Source organism: Xiphophorus hellerii, chromosome 12 (assembly GCF_003331165.1).
Source record: "Xiphophorus hellerii strain 12219 chromosome 12, Xiphophorus_hellerii-4.1, whole genome shotgun sequence".
NCBI lineage: Eukaryota > Metazoa > Chordata > Actinopteri > Cyprinodontiformes > Poeciliidae > Xiphophorus > Xiphophorus hellerii.
In genome coordinates this window covers 2,656,052-2,676,801 of record NC_045683.1, presented here as the reverse complement: position 1 = coordinate 2,676,801, position 20,750 = coordinate 2,656,052, and the positions used below count along the sequence as shown (strand labels likewise).

The 20,750-nt window shown below is 37.5% G+C and overlaps 1 protein-coding gene across 2 annotated transcripts in view; it reads right to left on the bottom strand.

The window, feature by feature from the left end:
- The window catches only part of adamts3 (ADAM metallopeptidase with thrombospondin type 1 motif, 3), a 157,264-nt gene extending 154,747 nt beyond the window's left edge, over window positions 1-2,517 (bottom strand). For both annotated transcript variants that reach the window (XM_032578401.1, XM_032578402.1), the window contains exon 1: window positions 2,087-2,517. In XM_032578401.1, coding sequence (XP_032434292.1) covers window positions 2,087-2,146 — 60 coding nt within the window. In that variant the 5' untranslated portion in view covers window positions 2,147-2,517. The remainder of the gene's footprint in view (window positions 1-2,086) is intronic.
- Between the last annotated feature and the right edge of the window lie 18,233 nt (window positions 2,518-20,750).

Genomic DNA, 20,750 nt, shown 5'->3' with positions numbered 1-20,750 from the left:
GTTGTGCCTACAATAATATGAAAAAAATTACTTTTAAAAATTACGTTCAGAGTAATGCTCTCTCTAAAACAGGAAGTACTACCATATATGGGTGTTGACGCAGCATCAAACCTGCCATTTCCTGCAGCTGCAGACAGTAAACTGGCCGATTTCTGGACAAAATAAATATGTTTGTAAGAAGAATATTTCTGATGGACGTGGAAAGTGAGGAGTTGTGCTAAAAAGATCATCTTTCCAGGAAGCTCAGGTGAGATCAGTGGAGGTAAATGCAGGCGTAGCAAATGGTTTCTGCTCACCAAAACAAAAACTTAAACAATTAGATTTTAAAGAACACACAATAACCTGAGGATGAGGACACAACATGGTTCATGTTACAGTTTCTACCATTTGCTACAGCCAGACCAGTTTCTGTTCATGAGCATAAAGTTTATCGAGTAAGAATCTTTTTTATTTATTTTACTTAAATATCTCCTCTGTCTAATTAGCTTCAGCTGCAACTCTTTTTCTCTTTTTGTTTTTATGTGTCAATATTTTAATTTCCCTCCACTAATAAGTAGCATTAGCTTGAAGTGATTTTGTAGCATCAAATTCCTTGTTTAGCTGAACTGATTGTGGAGAAAAGTGAGGTTTCCACGACGACCACATGGATCCGCAGCATAAAGTGTCACAGAAACTCAGCTGTTCAGAGAAACGGCAGCACTGATGCAAACCTGCCAACATTTCAGTATCAGTGCTGGACAGAAACGGAGCAGAAAGTAGATCCACGAGAAACCAGCCAGAATTCACACCTGTTTATTAGCATCTGCATTGTTCAATAAAAACATGGAGGAAATAATTATTGCTGACTTGTAAAACCTGTTTGTTGGAGTAGAAGTTGTATAAGGAACGTACTCTATGTGTGTTGATGATTTTGATGAGGACACCTGACAAAATGGGATTTCTGTTATTGGTTTTCACAACTGTTGACTTCATGACGTGTTTTTGATGTTTTTCTTGATGTAAAGCACTCTGAGCTGATGTGTTGCTGATCTGCCACACAAATAAACTTCATTGATTGACAGATTGATTCAGTGATTGTAAGCTCACATTTCTTCTGCAACTTTTAGCTGCTTTGTGTTGATTTTTTGACATGATTCTCGACTTTAGCTAACCAGAGTTACTCATAAGCAGATATGCTTATGATATGCTTAAATATCTGCTGCATGTGTTTTTGTTTATTGCGATCAGAAAGCAACTTACAGTATTATATTTTCGGTCCTTTTGTTTTGCATATCCATGTTTGGAACTTGTCCAGGAACTGCAGATGTAATTTTGCTATAATCTGGCACCGCACATCAAATGGTGACATTTATGTTTGAGTTTATATTGTCCCTTTTTAAATAAAGTTCATTATCAATGTAGAAAACATAAACAAGCTTTAAAGTCTGACTCTCCCAACATATTACAGTTTCTGTTAGAGTACAACCAGGGCCGGATTTACAAGGATGTGGGCTGGAGCCAGTTTTGGTGCCTTATAACTTTTTCAAATACTTTAATATTGTTTGCATTCATAAAAATCCAAAAAAAATAATGCAGCTCACATGATTTTATGAGTTTTATATTAAGTGCAAAACAAAACACAAACATTTGGGACACCCCCAAAAGTTTCCGCCCTGGGCTAAAGCCCAAACAGCCCTTTCTAAACTCTGACTGCGCGTTTTCCAACATGTCAGGGGGGCATTCACTTCTTTAGGAGGGCTAAAGGCTACTGAGCGTAAAGTCCGCTCTGCCTCGGGCAGGCCTGGTTCTCTTGGAAGCCCAGCGGCTCACCGGAGCTAAAGCCTCAAACAGAAACATGTTTGTAAGTTACAGCTCGTGTATGTGACAGGCTGAACCCACGCGTGGTGCAGTGTCAACACGGGGTGCACAGAGGAAGCAGTGTGCGTGTTTGCAGAGGCGATGGGAAACTTTTAAAAGCTGCCGCCCCACTTTTTTCTGCTTTCCAGCCGCATTCAGTTCATAACAAGCGGCCCGGAAAAGCGAAATAAATGAATGATTAAAAATCAACCAGTCTGTCAGTGAACGGAGAGCATGTGCAGACACTTACCTTGTCAGCTGAAGTCAAAACAAATCCAACAAGCAGAGCAGCTAGTGATAACACAGCCATCACGAGAGGAGCTTTATCTCAACCTGAAGCGCAAATTAAAAAGCGCAACAGCGAAAAATAAAAGAAAGTCTCCACGCAAACGTGAGGAGGCTCATTCAAAACGTGAAAAAGTAGAAGTGCAGGCTCTGATTATTAAAGGGGGGACATGGGGAGTAGCTGCAGTTTGATTGAATCAGGAGTGAAGCGGGTTGCGACACTTTATCAGAGAGTTTCTGTTCCCTTCACTGAGTTTCCAGAAAGTTTGGGAGAAGTTCGCCTGGACAGCCGTCCGCCGCTGGCCGCACAGAGCTGCAGAGTGAGGCCGCCTGGAGCTCGGTTCCCCGGGCTAATAAGCCTTCAGACCAGCCCTGTGTGACGTGACTCTGCCCTCTCACCGAGCCCCAACACCAGGGACCGAGGAAGAGGAGGAGGAGGAGGAGGACCGTCTCTGATCGGGACGTCACTGTGTCTCTGACTAAGCAAACTGCAAAGTTTCAGTCATCTTGTTCTAAAAATAAACCTTAAAATCCAATTCTGATTTTACTTTTCCAAAACTTTTTTTGAGTGGGGATGTGTGGAGTAGCTCTCAGTAGTCAGTATCTTACCTGGAGCAGTGAGCAGTAATGGCAGCAGACCTGTTTTCAACCTTTCAAATTGTGCAATTTGACATTTTAAATAAATAAATAATTTTCAATTTAAAAAAAAATTATTCACACAGTGCCTGTGTTTTAAATCTTCAATTTTCACAATTTTTAAATTAACATTGTCATAACTATGCGTTTATTTTTGCAGATAGGCTGAAACAAAATTGACCCCAAATAATAATATAAAACAGAAAGCTGTATGTTTCGGATCTAAAATCATTTACAGAACTTCTTACTGGAAAATGTTTTAGTTTAATATTTGAGTAAATAATTGATAAATGTCTCATTAATTTTCACCCAGAAGTGTTTTCGACTTGAAAATTTTGGCCCTCATAACAAAACATTTTGCACACCACTGTCTTTTGTGGAATATATTTTAAAATAATTTATTATAACCTTATTTTTCACATCACAGTAAAATGGAGGTTTATATGGCTAGAGGTGAATATAACTTCAGAACCACTGAAAATATTTTATATCATGTCTGATATTTTGTTTGCCTGAATGATCTGTGTTTCTACCACATTGTTCCTTCTAATAAATAAAACAATAAGAGGAAAATAAAATGAACTGCAGCAGTCTGACTTCATAAATAGATCATAAATAAAAGACTCCGAGGTGAGAAAATCGGTTTTTGTCACTTTTACTGATAAATAAGACCTGAAGGACTAATACTCTCCTTTACTGCAAACAAACTTGGTCAATGTCAAATTTTAAGATTGCATGAATGCAGTGACATTCCTCACTGTCTTCACATTACTGTGCAGAGAAATCAGCTGCATGAACCAGTTGGAAGAAGTTTTATTGTCTTTTAAAGTTTGCTTTATTACTAAAAGTCATTTTTATAGTATTCTGGTCCTGGTTCAAAATGAGCAGGAAAGTTTCATCAGCAGCATTTAGACTTTATGCTGTAAAATAACAGATGTGCATGGAAGCATTACGTCCAATAAACCAAAGTCATGCCTTCATCACATTGCATGCATGTGTGTGTGTTCTAGTTACTATCTAGAACACGTGTCAAACTCGAGGCCCGCAGGCCAAATCTGGTCCCTCTCAGCTTTTTATGTGGCCTTCTGGTCTCCAGATGTCCATCAGTCCCACAGAAATTCATCCAAAATCAACAAATTCCTGCATTTTGAATGTATTATTGAAAGTTTATTGCAAATTTTCCTTAAGAAATGGTCACAACCCCTGGGTTTAAGCAACTGCTACCTCCCTCCTCCAGGTGGCGGTGTTTCATACTTTTACAACACTGCTGCCTCAAACTAACTTTATGTCAGGTTACATAATCGATACGGTGAGTGACAGAAAGTCACATTTCACGTCTTACAAAAGAGTGTGACGGCATATTAAAGCCATTGTAATTGCAATAAAAAGGTTAAAAGTTTCTGTACTCTGGATAACAAAGATGAAAGTTTCCAACAATTTTCCAGGAAAAACATATAACCTTCCTAGAATAACTCATAAATTTTGAGATTAATTTCTAGAAAAAATTTGGACATTTCTGCGTTTCAAAAGTGTAAAATGTTTAGGCTTTTGAAACTCTGAAATTTTCATGCATTTTTCTGGAGAATTTCTGAGATTTATCTCAAAATTTTGCTTTTTTTTTGCTAACAAATTTTTGACTTTTCACACTCAAAAAAAATCCAAGATTTTCCCCCCCAAATATTCTAAGATTAATCTAAATTTTTTTTCAGTTTTTCTAGCAGAAATGTTCACCTTTATTTTTTACTATCAACAGTGGCCCAAAGGTGTTTTGTGTTAGACGTAAATATTACAAAATTTCTTGACAAAATTAGAGATTTTTATTGCAAAAAAGCACAAAAAACAACTGTGAAATTCTGGAGGAACTTATCAGTGTAAAAAAATGTTCAAAATTCTTTAATTTGAAGAAGCACTTATTGAATACAGGCAGATATTTATTAACAGTTTTAATGGGTTTCTGTGAAAATGAGTTTGCCATCCCTGATCTAGGAGGTTACACCAAACCCAGACAGTTTTGTGCCGCCGGTGCAGAGCTTGCTCAGGGATGACAGCAGTTTCCAAGGTTTGAATTCTGGTCTGGTGTGAAGATCAGCAGAAAGAAGAATCTTCTCTGCAACAGAAACGTCAACAACAGACTGAGATGCTGCAAGGTCAGACAGCAGAGAATTCTGGGAAAGTCATTTTCTCCCAGGAAGTTCCCTCAGAAAGTCTGGGACGGCTGGAAAACGGAGGAGCTGGGATTTTACTCCGGAGTCGTTTCTGCTGGGAACTTTGGTGACGATGGAAAGTTTGAAAAGTGAAAACAAAATGATCAGAAAATCGAAAAGTTGAGCCAGACAGACACGGCACAGGTCTGAATCCTACCAATAACCTGTCAATCATTAGGAGGAATAAACTTCCAGAAAAGTGAAAAACAGCCGGAACACCGAGTTCCTTTCCATCTAGACTAAAAACCCACCTGGTTGGAGTTTCTTTTGAACCGTAATAAATGAAATGTGAAATGCTTTGGTGTTTTCTATGACTTTGTGACTTTGTGATAAAACACTTTGAACTGCTGAAATATGCCGTAAAAATAAACTTGATTGATTGATTGATTGATTGATTGATTGATTGATTGATTGATTGATTGATTGATAAAAGACGAGCAGACAGGATGAAGATGAGAAACTGCAGGTATTGTTGCACATCAACATCTGCCTGGTTTTGGCCTAGAAGCTGATTTCTAACAGAAACGGGTTTATTGATTCGCTTGTTAAGAAAAACCCGTGAGGAATATGAAATATTTATTACTGAACTCCAGAAACATTTGACAAATAGATCTGACAACACTGAAGCATTTCTGTCAGAGTCTTGATCAAAACCACATTAACCCAGATCTATCAGGGATTCTCTGATTCTGGACACAAAAGTCCAAATAGCTTTTAATTTCGGTTCAAGTAAAAATGTTTCTTTGTAATCTGCTGCTTTCCAGGAGAAACCAGAGAGGTTTTGGCTTTATGTGGGACTTTCTTGTGGCTTGTTTATGGATCCTACGCTCATTAAAACTTCCTTTCAGATCTGGCTCTTTCAGGCCAGAAGGTGATTTCCATAACAGAGCATTTTCCTTTTTTATGGCTGCGCTGCCACAGAAAATCACAACTCTTCAGTTTTAGTTTTTCACTTCGCTCCAATTCGCTGTAGAGACATTTTAACAGAGGCAAACTCCCATTACAAAACCCACAGACACCATAAAATGCAGAATAATAGGAGTTTGTAATTCCACGTACATTGTTTTTAATGCCAGACCTGGGGTTCTAATTAAATGACTTTTAAAGACAGTTAGTGCTAATGGCAGCTGATTTATTAAAGTTATATGAGCATAAAATCAACTCAACTCAAATGCATGCCAGACTCTTCTGATTTTTATTTGTAAAAATACCAAAATTATACATAATTTTTTATTCTACCTTCCTAAGTGATATTTTGTTGATCAATCTCATTTAGTTATTTCTAAAATACATTGAATTTAGCGACTGTAATAATAATAATGTGTTATGTTCCAGTTATGGATAACAACGTTGTGGAATATGTTGGCTGTTATATGGGAGATGATTTATTTGCAATAAGAGTAAAATTATTACCAGAATAATTTTCTTTAAATGGAAAATGTTAAATCTTACACAAAGTGTTGGTCTTTCTATAACTAATAATAATAAGAACCAACTTTGCACCCAAACCAGCTTTTTATAATTTATTAAACGTAATTAAGTTTGTTAAATTGAGGCCAAAAGAATTTGAAAACTAAATGCTTTTCTTTTTAGACAATGACTCTGCCAAAGTCACAGAGAATAACTATGATGGAGTAAATAATAAAGTTACGAGAATGAAATCCTAATATTACTAGAATAACGTCGTAGTTTTATGAGAATGAAGCAATATTACAATTTTATTTTCATATTATTATGACTTCATTCTCATAGAAGTTAATTATTGTAATATTAGGACTTTATTCTATAATTTTTTATACTTTATTCTCATATTTCAACTTCATTGTCACAATATTCTGAATTTATTTTTTCTTAGTGTAATCCTAATATTCTCTTTTAGAAAAAATATTCCTTTCTTACTTTATTTGCTTCATTTTAGTGTTTGGTTTTTTCCCTTTTTGTACTTTTGAACTCTGCTTTTTCTTTTTAACGTAACTAAAATCAAACCATTAAAGATGCATGATGATCATTTTAACAACCCCTGAAGTTTGTCCTGATTAACAGCTGGTGTTGTTCTCATGTTTACATCCTTCGTCTTCTCTGCAAACAAACCAGAACAGGAAAACAACCGAGTCTGGCGTTTTCCTTTTGCGGTTTGCAGACTGAAAGATGGAAGCGTCAGACTAATGGAGCCGCTGAACTCTGGCTGCATCACACCTGGACGACACATGATCGTACATCACTGCTTTTATTGGGAACAGCCAAACGCCCATTAGACGTCTGAGTCAAGATGTTCTGTTCGTTTTCTCTTTCTCTCCAATCGCCGGTTCTTCCTCTGCGTCTGCGGCGTCATGACACCGAGCTTCCTCCTCGCCCCGATAAGAAAGCGTTCTGGATCCAGGCTGGATGTTGATTAAGTGAGCTCTGGGTGCCGGACGGTCAGCAGATAAGGAAGTCTGATTAACTGGCACATCTGCCCGCCTCACGGCTACAGATGGGAGGACGGTGAGAGGAGGAAGGCGAGGATTCAGGGCAGAGGAGCGTGTAAACGAGAAGCCCTGGGAGTCGAAAGCAGCAACAGGGAGATAGAGAAGGAAAATAACGACAGCTGAGACATGAGCGGCTCCTTTTTAAAGCAGTGACTGTTGTTTAGTTCATGCACATCCTGTTCATGGTCGACCCGCTGCAGAGACTTCCTTCTTCTGGCCTCACAGGCCAACATCTGGTCCTCCTCACAGACGCACATCCAGACAAATAAGTTGCTGTTACAACTGGCAGAGAATCACAAGGCAAATTAAAAGCAGGCCTGGGAGGCGAAACTGGATTTCAGAGCAGATAGAAAGATAAAATATTTTTACTCAGGAGGTTAGAGGAAGAGGTTTTATTGCTCCAGATTCTTTTGGGTTTCCTGCAGAGGCAGAACGTTGTTACTGTTCTTCAGTACATTTTCCATACATCTCTACTTTGATGCAGTAGATTTACTTTCAACTTTTACTCCACTGCGTGTTATATTGAGTATCTATACTTTCTACTCCACTACATTTCTGTAATGGAAATGTAACGTGCAATAAATTGTTCCAGAAATTATTGGAATAACTATAATGTTGTTGTTTTGAGACCATTTTCAAGTAATGTAATGTTAATGGCATAATAATACAAAAACACATTTTCAAAGCTCAATAAACTTTAAATTCTAATATACATTAAATGATTGAGCTTGTTATAATTTGTCCTGTGATTATTTGATTTATTGATTATTGCAACAGGCCTAGCATCATCTTTAGCAGAAATAGCAAAGCAGCATTTCCTGTCAGATTTGATCAGACTCGAACGGTTGAGGTTTTTCTGCCAAGTTGCTTCGGTTCCTTGTGTTTTGCAGACATTTGTTTCTTCATGAGACACATGAAGGTCTGATCTTTGACTCTGCTAATGAAACACCTCGAGTTTTTCTCCTTTTTCAGTCGTTCTGTTGCAGATCTGCTGCTGTGTTTGGATCATTGTCGTGTCGATGACCCAGTTTGAACCAGGAGTCAGAAGTTTGACTCCAAGGTTCCCCTGATCTGCAAAGCAAACCCAAATTACCTTCTGAGTTGGTTTTCTGGTTCCTGGTGCTGTACATTCATTTTGGCCTCGTCTGTTCAGAACGTCTTGATGTTCATTCAGATTAAACTTTGTAAACGTGTAACAAACATCCAGGCGCCAATGGACGTCATAAACCTCCAACCCTCGGCACAAATCTAATGAGTCGTGTTAAATCTGCCGCCGCACTTCAGCTGTGGACGGCTTAATAAAAGGTTCTGACATTTCTGAAAAGGACAAGTTTGAAAATGATTAATGGACGAAGGAGACGCTGCTGGTGTGGGATGTTTGATAGAAAATAATTGGAGTTTATTTTTTAATGCGGGTTAAAGATCACAGATGAGCGTTGTCATGGAGTCAAGAAGCTTTTTCTTGGCAGCGTTTAGAAAAAGCCTCGTGTTTCAGTGTCCTGATGGTTCAGTAATGAATATTGATATTTAACATGCAAACTGGGGCCTGTAGAGTTTGAAGCTCATTGGGTTTTTTTGTAACGTCTCTAAGAAACGCAGGGTCTGACTTTGAGGTGAAACATTGAGATGGGAATATTTCTTAAAGTGCCTTTTTCACAGATTATCTGAACGGTCATGACATAGTGACAGTTTCTGCATACTGACCATTTATAGAACTTATCTGCAAAAGAAAGTATATATGTAGATTAGTTAATTGTCTTACTGTGTAATGATTAAATTGGTTCAGAAACAGCCATGTGACCTCATCCAGATTGTTCTTCAATGTGTGTGTGTTGGTCTAACACAAGTCTGTCATGTATCGGTGAAGAGCAGAACCCAATGCAGGCAGGCGGGTGAAAATGAACAACTTTACTTAAAACGAGAAATACAAAAACAAAAAGGTCCAGGCAGGAATCCAAAAGAATTGATCACAGCAGCACCAGGAGGAACCAGGCCGGAGGAACCAGGCCGGAGGAACCAGGCCGGATGCAGCAACAGGACGATGAGACCAAACAGAGAAATCTAAAGATTAGGACCAAATCAGAGTTAATGCTCCGGTTCTCATAGGAACGGCCCTGTTTACTTTCCTCCTCCTCTGGTTCGGTTCTGTTGATCCTGGACTTGCAGGATGTTTCTGCTTTCTGCACATTTTACCTGAATGTCAGCAACTCCACCGACCAAAAATAACATGCCTAGAAACGACTTAGTGAGTGTTTTATGATTTTTTTATGTTTTCTTCTATCTTTTAATTCCGTATATAAAAGAAAAAAAGCATACTTTAATGTTGGTTTGCTATTGTTCAGATACAGACATTTGTGTGGCTCTGATCATTATAACCTTTAGTGTCCAAATACCAAAAGAAGGTTTTGATTCCGACAGAAATTCCTTGAAAGTTCCTGAAATGTTTTCTTTTTCTCTCACACGCTTTGTCCCGAGACACAAAACTCCTGAAGACAAAGACTTGTGACGTCTAACGCCAAAGTCATGCCAGACTGGTGACGCGAACCTCAGCGCTGACCTTTGTTTTGTGACCACAGCAGAGGGATGATTGGAAATCGGAAAATCCCTGTGCAAAAGCAGACATTCCAGCAGACATAATTTAAAAGCTGGATGTGGTGCAGAGCGGGTCCACTAACTACGCCCTCAGGGACGAAACCTTTTACCCTTTTCTGTTGCTCACATGTTAAAAAACGGCCACCACTGAATGGACCTGTTTGGGAACAAGAGGAAGACAATTAAACCGAGGTCAAAAGGTAACACTGGAGGGTAAAAATCTACATATGAACTGAAGGGAAATGATGAGAGAAAACTGCAATCAAATGGATTTTTCTGTTCAATAGATGCAAAATCAAAAGAATAGATCTGTGCACATTAGCAGGGAAATGTTAGAGCTTTTTTTTCTTCATAATTATTCAGACAGTAGCTGAACAGAAAGGGATTGTTTAACAAAAATCCAGTCTAGCATATTCACTGAATATATTCAGAATAAAAAAAAACATCAAACAAATCTTAAAATCTGAGGAACTTTTCTTCAAAAAAGGTAAAAAATTTTGATGTTAATTGCAGGGTCTATAATTAATTAAGCACAATTTAATCAAAAACTATATATTGACAAAATAAGCAACATTTACAATGAAAAACCCCAAGTTGATCAATTATGAGCTAAACATCAAAAATATTTATTGTTTTTAATCTGTTATTTAGTTTATTCAATCATCAGATTGATACTAAGTGTCAGTCATCGTTCACTGACATTAGCATTAGCGTCTGTGCTGCTGCTACATGTTTAGCATTAAGATGCTATTTAGCCTGAAAAGCTTCACTAAAATGCTAACTCCTTTTAGCACAACTTGAACACAACAGCAGTGTTTCCCACAGTCCAATCAGATCGTTCGTTAAAGCAGAAATTAACCCCTGATGGGCCAAGAGAAGCGGATGTTGACTGTGCGTCAGATTTATGGGTGTATCAGAAACACGCAAATATAAAGGTTCCTGCTTCCGGAACCTTTTTAAAAATATGATTAATTGCACTAAAATTTTTAATTTAAACTATGTAAATAATTAACTAAAATTAACATTTTACAATCCCTAATAAAATGATATGTTTATGGTTTTCTAATTCACAAACTAAAGCTACATGTCTTAAAATTATATTTAAATACAAATCAAGTGTAGGTAAGTATAATCAAATCTTGTGAAAATTTTATAAATTACAAAGCAAAAAATAAAGTCTTGCTTTTTTAAAAGGTCTTGCTTTTTTTTTTGCAGGTCTGAACCTGGAGACCAGCCTTTTCTGTCGCCTTTATCCAAATATGAAGCAGAAAGTAAAACTAGAATCTCCGTCTGCTTTCTGCTCCCCTTCAGTTCGGCAGTAAACACAGGCGACATGGTGAAATGTGAATTCTGGCTCGGTTATCAAGCTGCATTCACATGTTTTCCAGATTCTGTTTTTCATCACTGAATTAACATTTTCCAAACTTTTTCTTTGCTCCGTTTCTACTGCAGGTCAAAGTTCGATCCGTCCACAAAATAATCTCCCTGGTGCTTCTTTTCATGTTTTTTAAAAGGTTAATCTGACCTTTGGAATCGAAATGCGAGTGAATGGGTTGCACCTTGTGGTGAACTCTGTGCTGCTCTGGACTCCATGATAAATGCCCTCCTCCTGCAGAGTGCTGCTCTCCTGACTGGATGCTGTGAGGGTTTTCCCCTCTCCATGGAGAGGATCCTGTGTTAATCAATTCTTGTCTTCTGTTTGCATGAAAACTTTTTTATACAGCCGACAGCAGCGGTGCAATCTCTTTTCTTTGGGAAAGTCTGAACTGTTGATTTGGCTGCTCTGGATGTTCTCCGGGTCTCTGTGATGGATTTGCTCAGCTTTAGCAGCAGATTCTAATGCACTCAGTTCGTTTGTTCATGTGGCATCAAAGCAACACCTTCCAAAAACACCTAAACATTTAGAAACTGCTAAATATTTACAAGTATAAATGGAGATCAGCGGTTTGAGGAGCCCCTCTGACACCGCATTGTGCCTTTTTAAACATTTCTTGTTGCTTATTTTTTACTCTGTGTGGAAAAATTAATTACCCCTCAGAGTAACATTGGTGGCAACAACTTCCATCAAGTGTTGGCGATAATAAGCAATGAGCGTTAATGTTCACAGAGCAGCCAAACATGACACACATCCTTGTTTTTGCATTTATCTGGCTTCTTCTCAGCAGTCTGAACAATTCTGATCTTTTCGCACCCAAACAATCTGATTCGTTTCACTTCCATATGTGGAACTAAACCGGATACATATCAAACTGTTTCCAAAGCGCATGAAACACGCCTGATTTACCAGCTTTTAAATACTTCACCTGAGACATGAATCATAATTCTGCAGAAGAAGCCTGATGCGGTAAATCAGGACGTAAACAATGGATGAAAATTATAATTATGAAATTATGAAAGCAGTCTGTGTCAGTGAAGGCCGTTGATGGCAGTTTTTCCTTTCTTTTATCAGCTTCCTTCGTCATTGTCGATTCTGAATAACTTTACAATCAGTCCATAAACGGCTCCATCCTTTATTTCTCCTGTAGCGGAGCGACGCTGTGCAACACCAATAATCAATTACTAGTATAAATGAATGCACAATTTAAAAGACAATCAGATTTCAGCAAAAAGAAAAAATCTTAATCGAGCATCCAATTTGAACTTTTACGACACTTTCTGGAAATTCTTCATCACTTTTCTTTGCAGCATTCTGCCACATTTGAGAGATTTTAGTTGCTAGAGGTCATTCTCATGTCATGCAATAACACTGACATGACCTCAACACAGGTGAAAACAAACACAAAATCATTAACCGACATAAAAAAGATCCACAAATACACAGAGAAGCAGAAAGTGATAAACTTAGCATAAAGGAAAGGTGGGAACTGATGTCCACTTAGCAGAAAGGCAGCAGAGATCCAGAAATCAAGGCAGGAAAGATCCAGGATCATGAACTGGGTCAAAAACTAGGAGACGGAACGAGAGCAAGGAAACCCGCTGGGCTTCCACTGACAAGGCGGCGGCTCACCTGGCAGAGCAGGACGCCGGTGAGCCGAGTCCGGCTGGAGCAGGAAGGGAAAAAAACATGAATCACTGCAAGGATGATGATAAAAAATTAATTGATTCAAAATTAAAAGGGAAACTAGATTTAGTTTATTTACTTAGAAAGGTTATCAGATTATATTTTATTAGCTTAAAATCACATAACATCTCCTCTGATGGCTGAATTATGAACATATTTCATGTAACTGGCTTTTTGGATTTATCGCGTGAATGACTTCACTTGATTTAAAATTAAAATTTAAGGGGCGTGCTGTGGTGGCGCAGGGGGTTAGCACGCCCCACGTTTGGAGGCCTTAGTCCTCGACGCGGACGTCGCGGGTTCGACTCCCAGTCCCGACGACCTTTGCCGCATGTCTTCCCCCCTCTCCTCACCTTCCTTCCTGTCTGCCGACTGTCTAAAAAATACGAGCCGCAAAAACTCTTCGGAGAAAAAAAAAAAATTTAAATGAAATTAGTTTTAATTTCTTTTTTGATAGAAATGCCAACATTGTGAAACTCGACTCGATGCAATCTGCTGGGTTTACTTAGAATTTATTTTTAACTCATTTGAATAATGAACTAAACGTAAAGCACTGATTAATAAGTAGGATTAAACAATTGCATTTATAAAGTGCCTCCAGGCGTCATTTGTTGTGAATCGGTGCTGTAGAAATGAACTGCATTGAATTTAATTGAGTTGAATGGACATGCACCTTCAATGGGAAACATCTTTTCCTCTTTATTCTGCAGAATATTTTTCCAACTGATCATGGAAATGAGGCAGCCTGAGAGTCGTTTATGCTCAGCTTTGGTTTAAATGTTCGTGTGGATCTGTTGTCTGCAGCGCCTCAGATCTTTCTTTGCTTCCTCACATTTTGGACGTTTTGTACTTTCATTTGGGTTTCTGCTGCTTCTAAAAACAGTCAAAATGCCGAAACCACTTGCTGCATCCTTGTTGGTTCTACAGGAGGCTCCACTTCTGCTTTTCAAAGATGTATGGTTGTATAATTGGGGGGCGTGGCCAACAGCAGCTTATTTGGATTTAAAGTGACAGAGGTCTTAAAACAACTCCTAAAAAAACCCCCAAAAGATCAAAAGAACAAAATCTCATCATATTCAAAACAATGATGTTTTGAATAGGCCATAGAGCTATTCTGTTGAAGGAAGAATAATAAGTCACCTCTAACTGCTGCTTTAAATCTACTCCAACGGCTTAGTTTGGTTCGATTAACACGCTGCAGTGTGAAAGCAAATCCCACCAACTGAAAATGAAACAAATGTTGTAATTTTGGTCCCAATTAAAACGAGTCTAGCAGGCGTGAAAACACAGTTGGAGTCAAACATGAGACCATCTGTCCAGCAGACGAAGCTTGACCCCAGCTGAGTCACCAACAGGACAACGATACCAATCACAGCAGCAGATCTACAAAAGAACGTCTGAAAATGATTTAATGGCCCAGTCAAAGTCCAGACCTCTTCCTGACTGCAACGCTGGGCCTGGACACTTTCTAAAGCTGTGCAGAAACAAACGTCTGCGCAGTTAAACTAATTGTTTGGGATTCATCTTTGTTTTCTTTAATAAATAACAGAGTTGAATCTATTGGTTCATTAAACACGATGGACTTCTGACTGCAAATAAGTTAGAAATCTGAGGGAAACTGGCCCACCATCTGTATTTTGTTTCTGGAGAACTCAAAAGGCTTTTCTTAAGATTTACTGAGGTTTTACTATAATTAGCCATCATCTGATGAAGCAGATGTCTGAAGTCTTTGTTTTTTTTAAACACAGCAGCTTATAGTTTTGCTGAACCTTTTCCTGCAGGCTCAAAGTTTTTAAACCAGTCGTGGATATTTTATTTAAAACTTTTGAAACGTTTCCAGCTCAAAGTCGGGGATGCAGAAACGCCTCAGGTGTGAAGCAGAAATCAGCGGTGATACTTTGCTCTTTGTTTGCTCTGAAATGGACCAGTCAAATCATCCCTCAGAGCCTCATTAATTGGTTTGTAGCTCCAGATAAAGTCAGGCTGTCTGAACGCCAAACACTGCAACTCCAAACTTTACTTTACTTCTTGACTTCTAGATTTATTTTAGAAAACAAGAATGATCTAATTTAATGAGCAAACAGCTAAAATTGGTTACTTTGGTATTTTGTGTATTTAGTTTTTTAAATGTATGTAGTTTTTTGTGTGCTTTGGTGTAATAAAAAATAAATTGTTCCTAATAACCTATAATTCTGACTTGATTGACTGACGACCTCAATCGGTTCTGACTGTAGTTTATGACACACAACTGAGTTTCACTGTAGAGTAATGTGTCCATAATATGTCTTCATGATCCTCTGAAGACTGATTGTAATTAAATTGCACAAAGAAAAGTTTTGTGTAAACGCTGTAATAGAAAGCAAAACATTTCTGGCAAAACATTTCTGGTTGTTAAGACTCTGAAATGCTAATTGCCTGCAGCTGTGGAGTTACTCCGATGTTCCCTGAGCAATGATGAGATTTTCTTTTACAAAAAAGTTTCCTGCAGCGTTAGTTCAGCTTTTCTGGATGTACCGTGAACATCCTCGTTTCAGTGCGCATATTTACATTAAATATTCATAAAGCAGTTTGTATGAAGACTCACTAATAAGTGGTGAAATTTTAACAACTTTTGCTTAAATACCACGACAGATTCTTTAAGAGTTCTCCTAAAGTTTCCCGCCGTACTTCTTGGGTTTTATCTTTGAAATATTTTCAAAAAAATACATAAACATTCAGTTTAAGCTTTAAACATTTTAAACATTTTTCTGCATATTATCATGATGTAAGACATGTTTCGCATTCACACAGTAAAAAACTTACTTTTACTCAAATAAAAGTAAAAAACATTTTAACTTAGAATATAGGAAAAATACCTTGTTCCACTGACAGATTATTTCACTTATGGTTATGAACGGTACTTTTTCATTAATAATTAAGAAATTATTGACTTAAAACAAGGACCTAAATAGTGCTGAAAAGTTAAATGTAAGTTAGATTTGTCTTAAAGTGGGGATATTCTGTGTTTTATAGCACAATCAAATAACTGTGCTACATTCAGTTGCTATAAAAATGTTGTACAAATCAAATGTGACTTAAAAGTGATTTGATTTTGTTATTTAGCACCTTGAAATTTGGCCTCTGTCTCTTTAAGAAACTCCTGCTCTTCCTGAAACTCCGCCTTCAGGAAGTCATTCCAACATGGCTCCTCTATTAACCTATTATTGTTTTTACCAGCGATGCTCTGAGAAGCAGCTGCTATGTGCTCAGCAGGCGTTTGCTTATTGCTGCTGGCTAGTCTGAAGGAGTTGAGTAGAGAAGCAGCTGTGCCTCGAAGGTTTTTCTACAGCTGTATGGTTGCCATAGAGATTAAAGTATTTCTGAAACATGGAGGAAAGAGTCAAAGCAACAATCCAGGTAAACATTATAACATGATGTAAAGATTAAAAAGCCCCTTTTACATGATGCTGCCCCTTAAACTAAAAAGCTAGCTCTGCTAACGCTAAATCTCCTCACCAACAGTATTTAGCTTTAGCTAATGCTTAAGCGCCAACTTCAATTTAAATTATACCGACCTGTGAAACACTCCAACCTTCAAGCCCTAATTTAATTTTGACCTAATTTATATGCTTTATAATCCTCTAGATATTGTGTTTATGTTAATATCATGTTCTATACTGTCCATGTTTATTTTATGTGCTTCCTGTTTCTTGTTTAAAATGAAGTTATTGGGGGGAAACATCATGCTTTTGTAAGGGGAACGTTCTGAAAGCCCATCAGATCGTTTTAAACCAGCTGTTATTGATTAGCACAAAGCAACAGGAATGCTTTCTAATTACTGCATTGCAACTTCTTGTGTGCCTTTGATCTGTGTGTGTGGCCAAGTTAAAAACATCATCATGCTCAAAAACTATTCACGTGTTTCTTTAAAAGGTTAATATGGTTATATGTTTGGGGATTGTGAATAATAATTTCAAGAACATATTGTGCCTCAGCTAACTGAATTAATGTTTTGTTCTCTTTCATTAGAGCGTGAGCTCTTGTCAGGTAAAACTGTCTGTATTTATGACTATTTAACTCAGAGTGGCTCCTGCTGCGGTTTCCCTCTCATTTTCCGTGATGAGTGATAAACGTGAAGCGGCGCACTCTGACCCCCCATCAGCTTCTGCTTTCATGAGACTCGCTCCGGCTGCTAACGCCTGCTGGATGCAGCAGCAAACTGCTCCCCAACTGTAAAACAGGTAAATTAGTCGGCCCCCTGTGGAGGCGGAAGTAGGTCGAGCTGAGCTGTCTCAACCTTTTACGCATGATCTTGTAAACAGGAGATGAAAAAGACGACCAGCAAGAATTGGCTCATTTCCTGCAGCTGCTGGGTTTCGTTTTTCCACCCTTTACCATAAAATACGTCACCAGACATTATTGACAAGCAATAAGCCAAATGTTTTCTTTTGTGTAAAAGTTATTGTGCAGCTCTTCGTTTTATGCTGTTGTTAGATCTCTAAAATAAAAAAACTTTAGGTAGTGTCAAGAATGACAAAAAGTTACAGTTTGTGAATTTCTCAAACCAATTACCTAAAGTTTGAATTTTTCGCTAAAAAGTTTTATGAGGTGGATTTTTGGCCGTATAGAAATTTCGCATCACAAAAGTGACATAATCAACAACTGAATGTTACAACTGGCAAAAACAAAAACGAAGACGGAGAAGACGACAGGAAGTAGTTGCAGGATGATCATTTTTAGTGACTTATCACATGAACAAACTTTTTTAATTGCATTTTTTATTTAGCAAAAGCTAAATAAATTGTTTTGTCAGCATTAGCAAAGTTTTGAGCACATTTGTAATGGAAGCGCAGCTACTGAGACAAGAAAATAACAGGAATAATCCAAATGAAAGAAACTAATAATCAGAGCTAAAGATTAAACTATGAAGCCAGAAACGGACCGAAATGAAACCCGATGAGAAAGGCATAAAAGAAACTGACAGATTCTGAAAAAACTTAAACTGGAATAAACACAACAGAAGCTATTCAGGATGAGGAACAGCAGAATAACTTATAAAAAACAAACTTATCAGAAAGAATTAATAATGCAGAATCAATTAACCATGAAAATCCCACAATAAAACCCAAACATCAAAGAGTCATGACACAAAAGAAGAAGAAACAGGATAAATTGCCCATAAATTTTCTGTTTGATATGTTTCTTTTATCTTTGCCTGATATTTTTTCAACCTGAATGTTAACATTGGTAAAATATATATATAGAATAAAAGAAAAGATCATCTTCAGACTGCACTTGGTTTTCAGATCTTTATTTTCTGTCGGTGAATTTCCTGCTCAGTTGACCTTTCTATTTTAAACCACCTCAGTTTAAATGCCATCTCCAAAAACAAAGAATATTTTTACATAAAACCAAGCAGTGAATAATAATCACAGTATTGTTTATGCACTCAAAATATTCAGGACTGAAGGATCATTTTCATTTCTTAAGAGTAAAATATGAGTCTCTGCATGTTCCAGTTGTGTTGCTGTTTTAACAACCTGATTAAATAAAACCAGTAATTTTACTAAAGTGTGTTGAACAAAGACGACTGACTATAAACACAACAATAATACGTAAAGGACAAAACATCATGAGACATAAAAAAGGAAAGGAGGCATGTATCTAAACCAGCTTAATTATCAATAACTTTAGTAGTTTTATTATTATTTATATGTCCTGTGGATATAAACAATAACCACTAATGATATTCAGTTTCTTTATGGCAAGAAAAGGGAACTTTAATCATACAGCAACATTCATTCAAGTGGACAATTGTAATTAAATAAGTTACAAAAGCATTTAGTTTTCCTTTGGGATCAATAAAATACTTTTGAATTGAATTATGGAAAATCACTGGAAGAAAGATGATGTATAAACATAAATAATTGGTTTTAAGAAAATGATGTTAAAATAAATGTTAAAAACATGAAAGGAATGAATGTTTCAAAGTGGCATATTTGTTTTGTATCTTAGAAATTCATTTAACTCACACATAAAGAAGAGAGCGGATATTCCAACTGACGGACCAACAAACAAACCGACCGACTGACCAACAAACCGACCGATCGGCCAACAAACCAACTGACCGGCCAACAAACAAACCGACCGACCAACAAACCGACTGATCGGCCAACAAACCAACTGACCGGCCAACAAACAAACCGACAGAATGACCAACTAACCAACTGACCGACCAACAAACAAACCGACCGGCCAACAAACCAACCGATCGGCCAACAAACCAACTGACCGACCAACAAACAAACCGACCGGCCAACAAACCGACCGATCGACCAACAAACCAACTGACCGACCAACAAACCAACTGACCGACCAACAAACAAACCGACCGGCCAACAAACCGACCGACTGACCAACAAACCAACTGACCGACCAACAAACCAACAAACCGACCGACTGACCAACAAACAAACCGACCGGCCAACAAACCAACTGACCGACCAACAAACCAACAAACCGACCAACCAACAAACAAACCGAATGACCAACAAACCGACCGACCGACTGACCAACAAACCGACCGACCGAATGACCAGCCGGAAAAATGAGCAAACATCTGCTTTAGTTCCAAGGGTGAAAATTAACTGGTTACATTTACTCACTTTGTTGTAATTAAGTACAATTTGTTTGTACCTTTTTAAGTTGTTAACAATATCTGAACTTTTGAGGTTGTTTTTAGTTTAGTATTGAACATTCAAAATCAAACTGTATCTGTTACAAATAATAAAAACATTGTTTCTCGTTAAAATATACATAAAACCTCACAAATATTTATGATGTCATATGCTAACATGTTTTATTTATGGACTCCTCTTTCATCTTCTCCTGTTAATAAAAAGGTAACTTAGTAACATTTTAATAAAGTGAACTTTTGATTGATTGAGTAAGATTTTAGATCGGTGACTTTACTTGTATTTCAGTAAAATTGGATCAAAGTAACAGTACCTTTACTTGAGCACATTATGCCATGTGGAACTGACATGGCATAATGTGAGTGCCATGCTAAAGTGAAAGTATGAAATATGTCACTAAGTTTTATCTCGTTTCATTGCTGCCATGACTCGGGGCCACCAGGGGCCTTTTTACGGCATCACGCTGTTAGATTGTTTGAAACTGTGTCAAGTCTGAAAAACAGCGTAGCCAATAAAAACTCCTGCAGCTTTTAAAAGTCTTTGTTGCATTTTAGCACACCAGGGCTTTGCTCTAAATTACACAAAGGGTCTCAAACATAACGTGGGTGAAGTTCTTCTTCACTTCATCTAACGCATCTCTGCTGGATATTAATAGGTCCCAGTTGGTTATCTAAGTGCTGTTTAATCTCTATTGTTCAGATAAGACAGACATCATCTTTTGAACAGCTTTTTAGATAAAAGAGATGAATGTTTCACACACTGTTGAACCCAGATTTTTACATATTGGATTAAAAGGAACATCAACATGAGAGTGAACCATAGATATCAACAATTTTACTACCCAGTCAGCTGAGATGTTTAAATTTATCTGTTTCTGGAAGAATCTGAGGTAAGGTAAGGTAATTTTATTTATATAGCACATTTTCAGCAACAAAGTAATACAAAGTGCTTTACAGGAAATAAAATGAAATAGAAACAAAATAACAAACCAGAG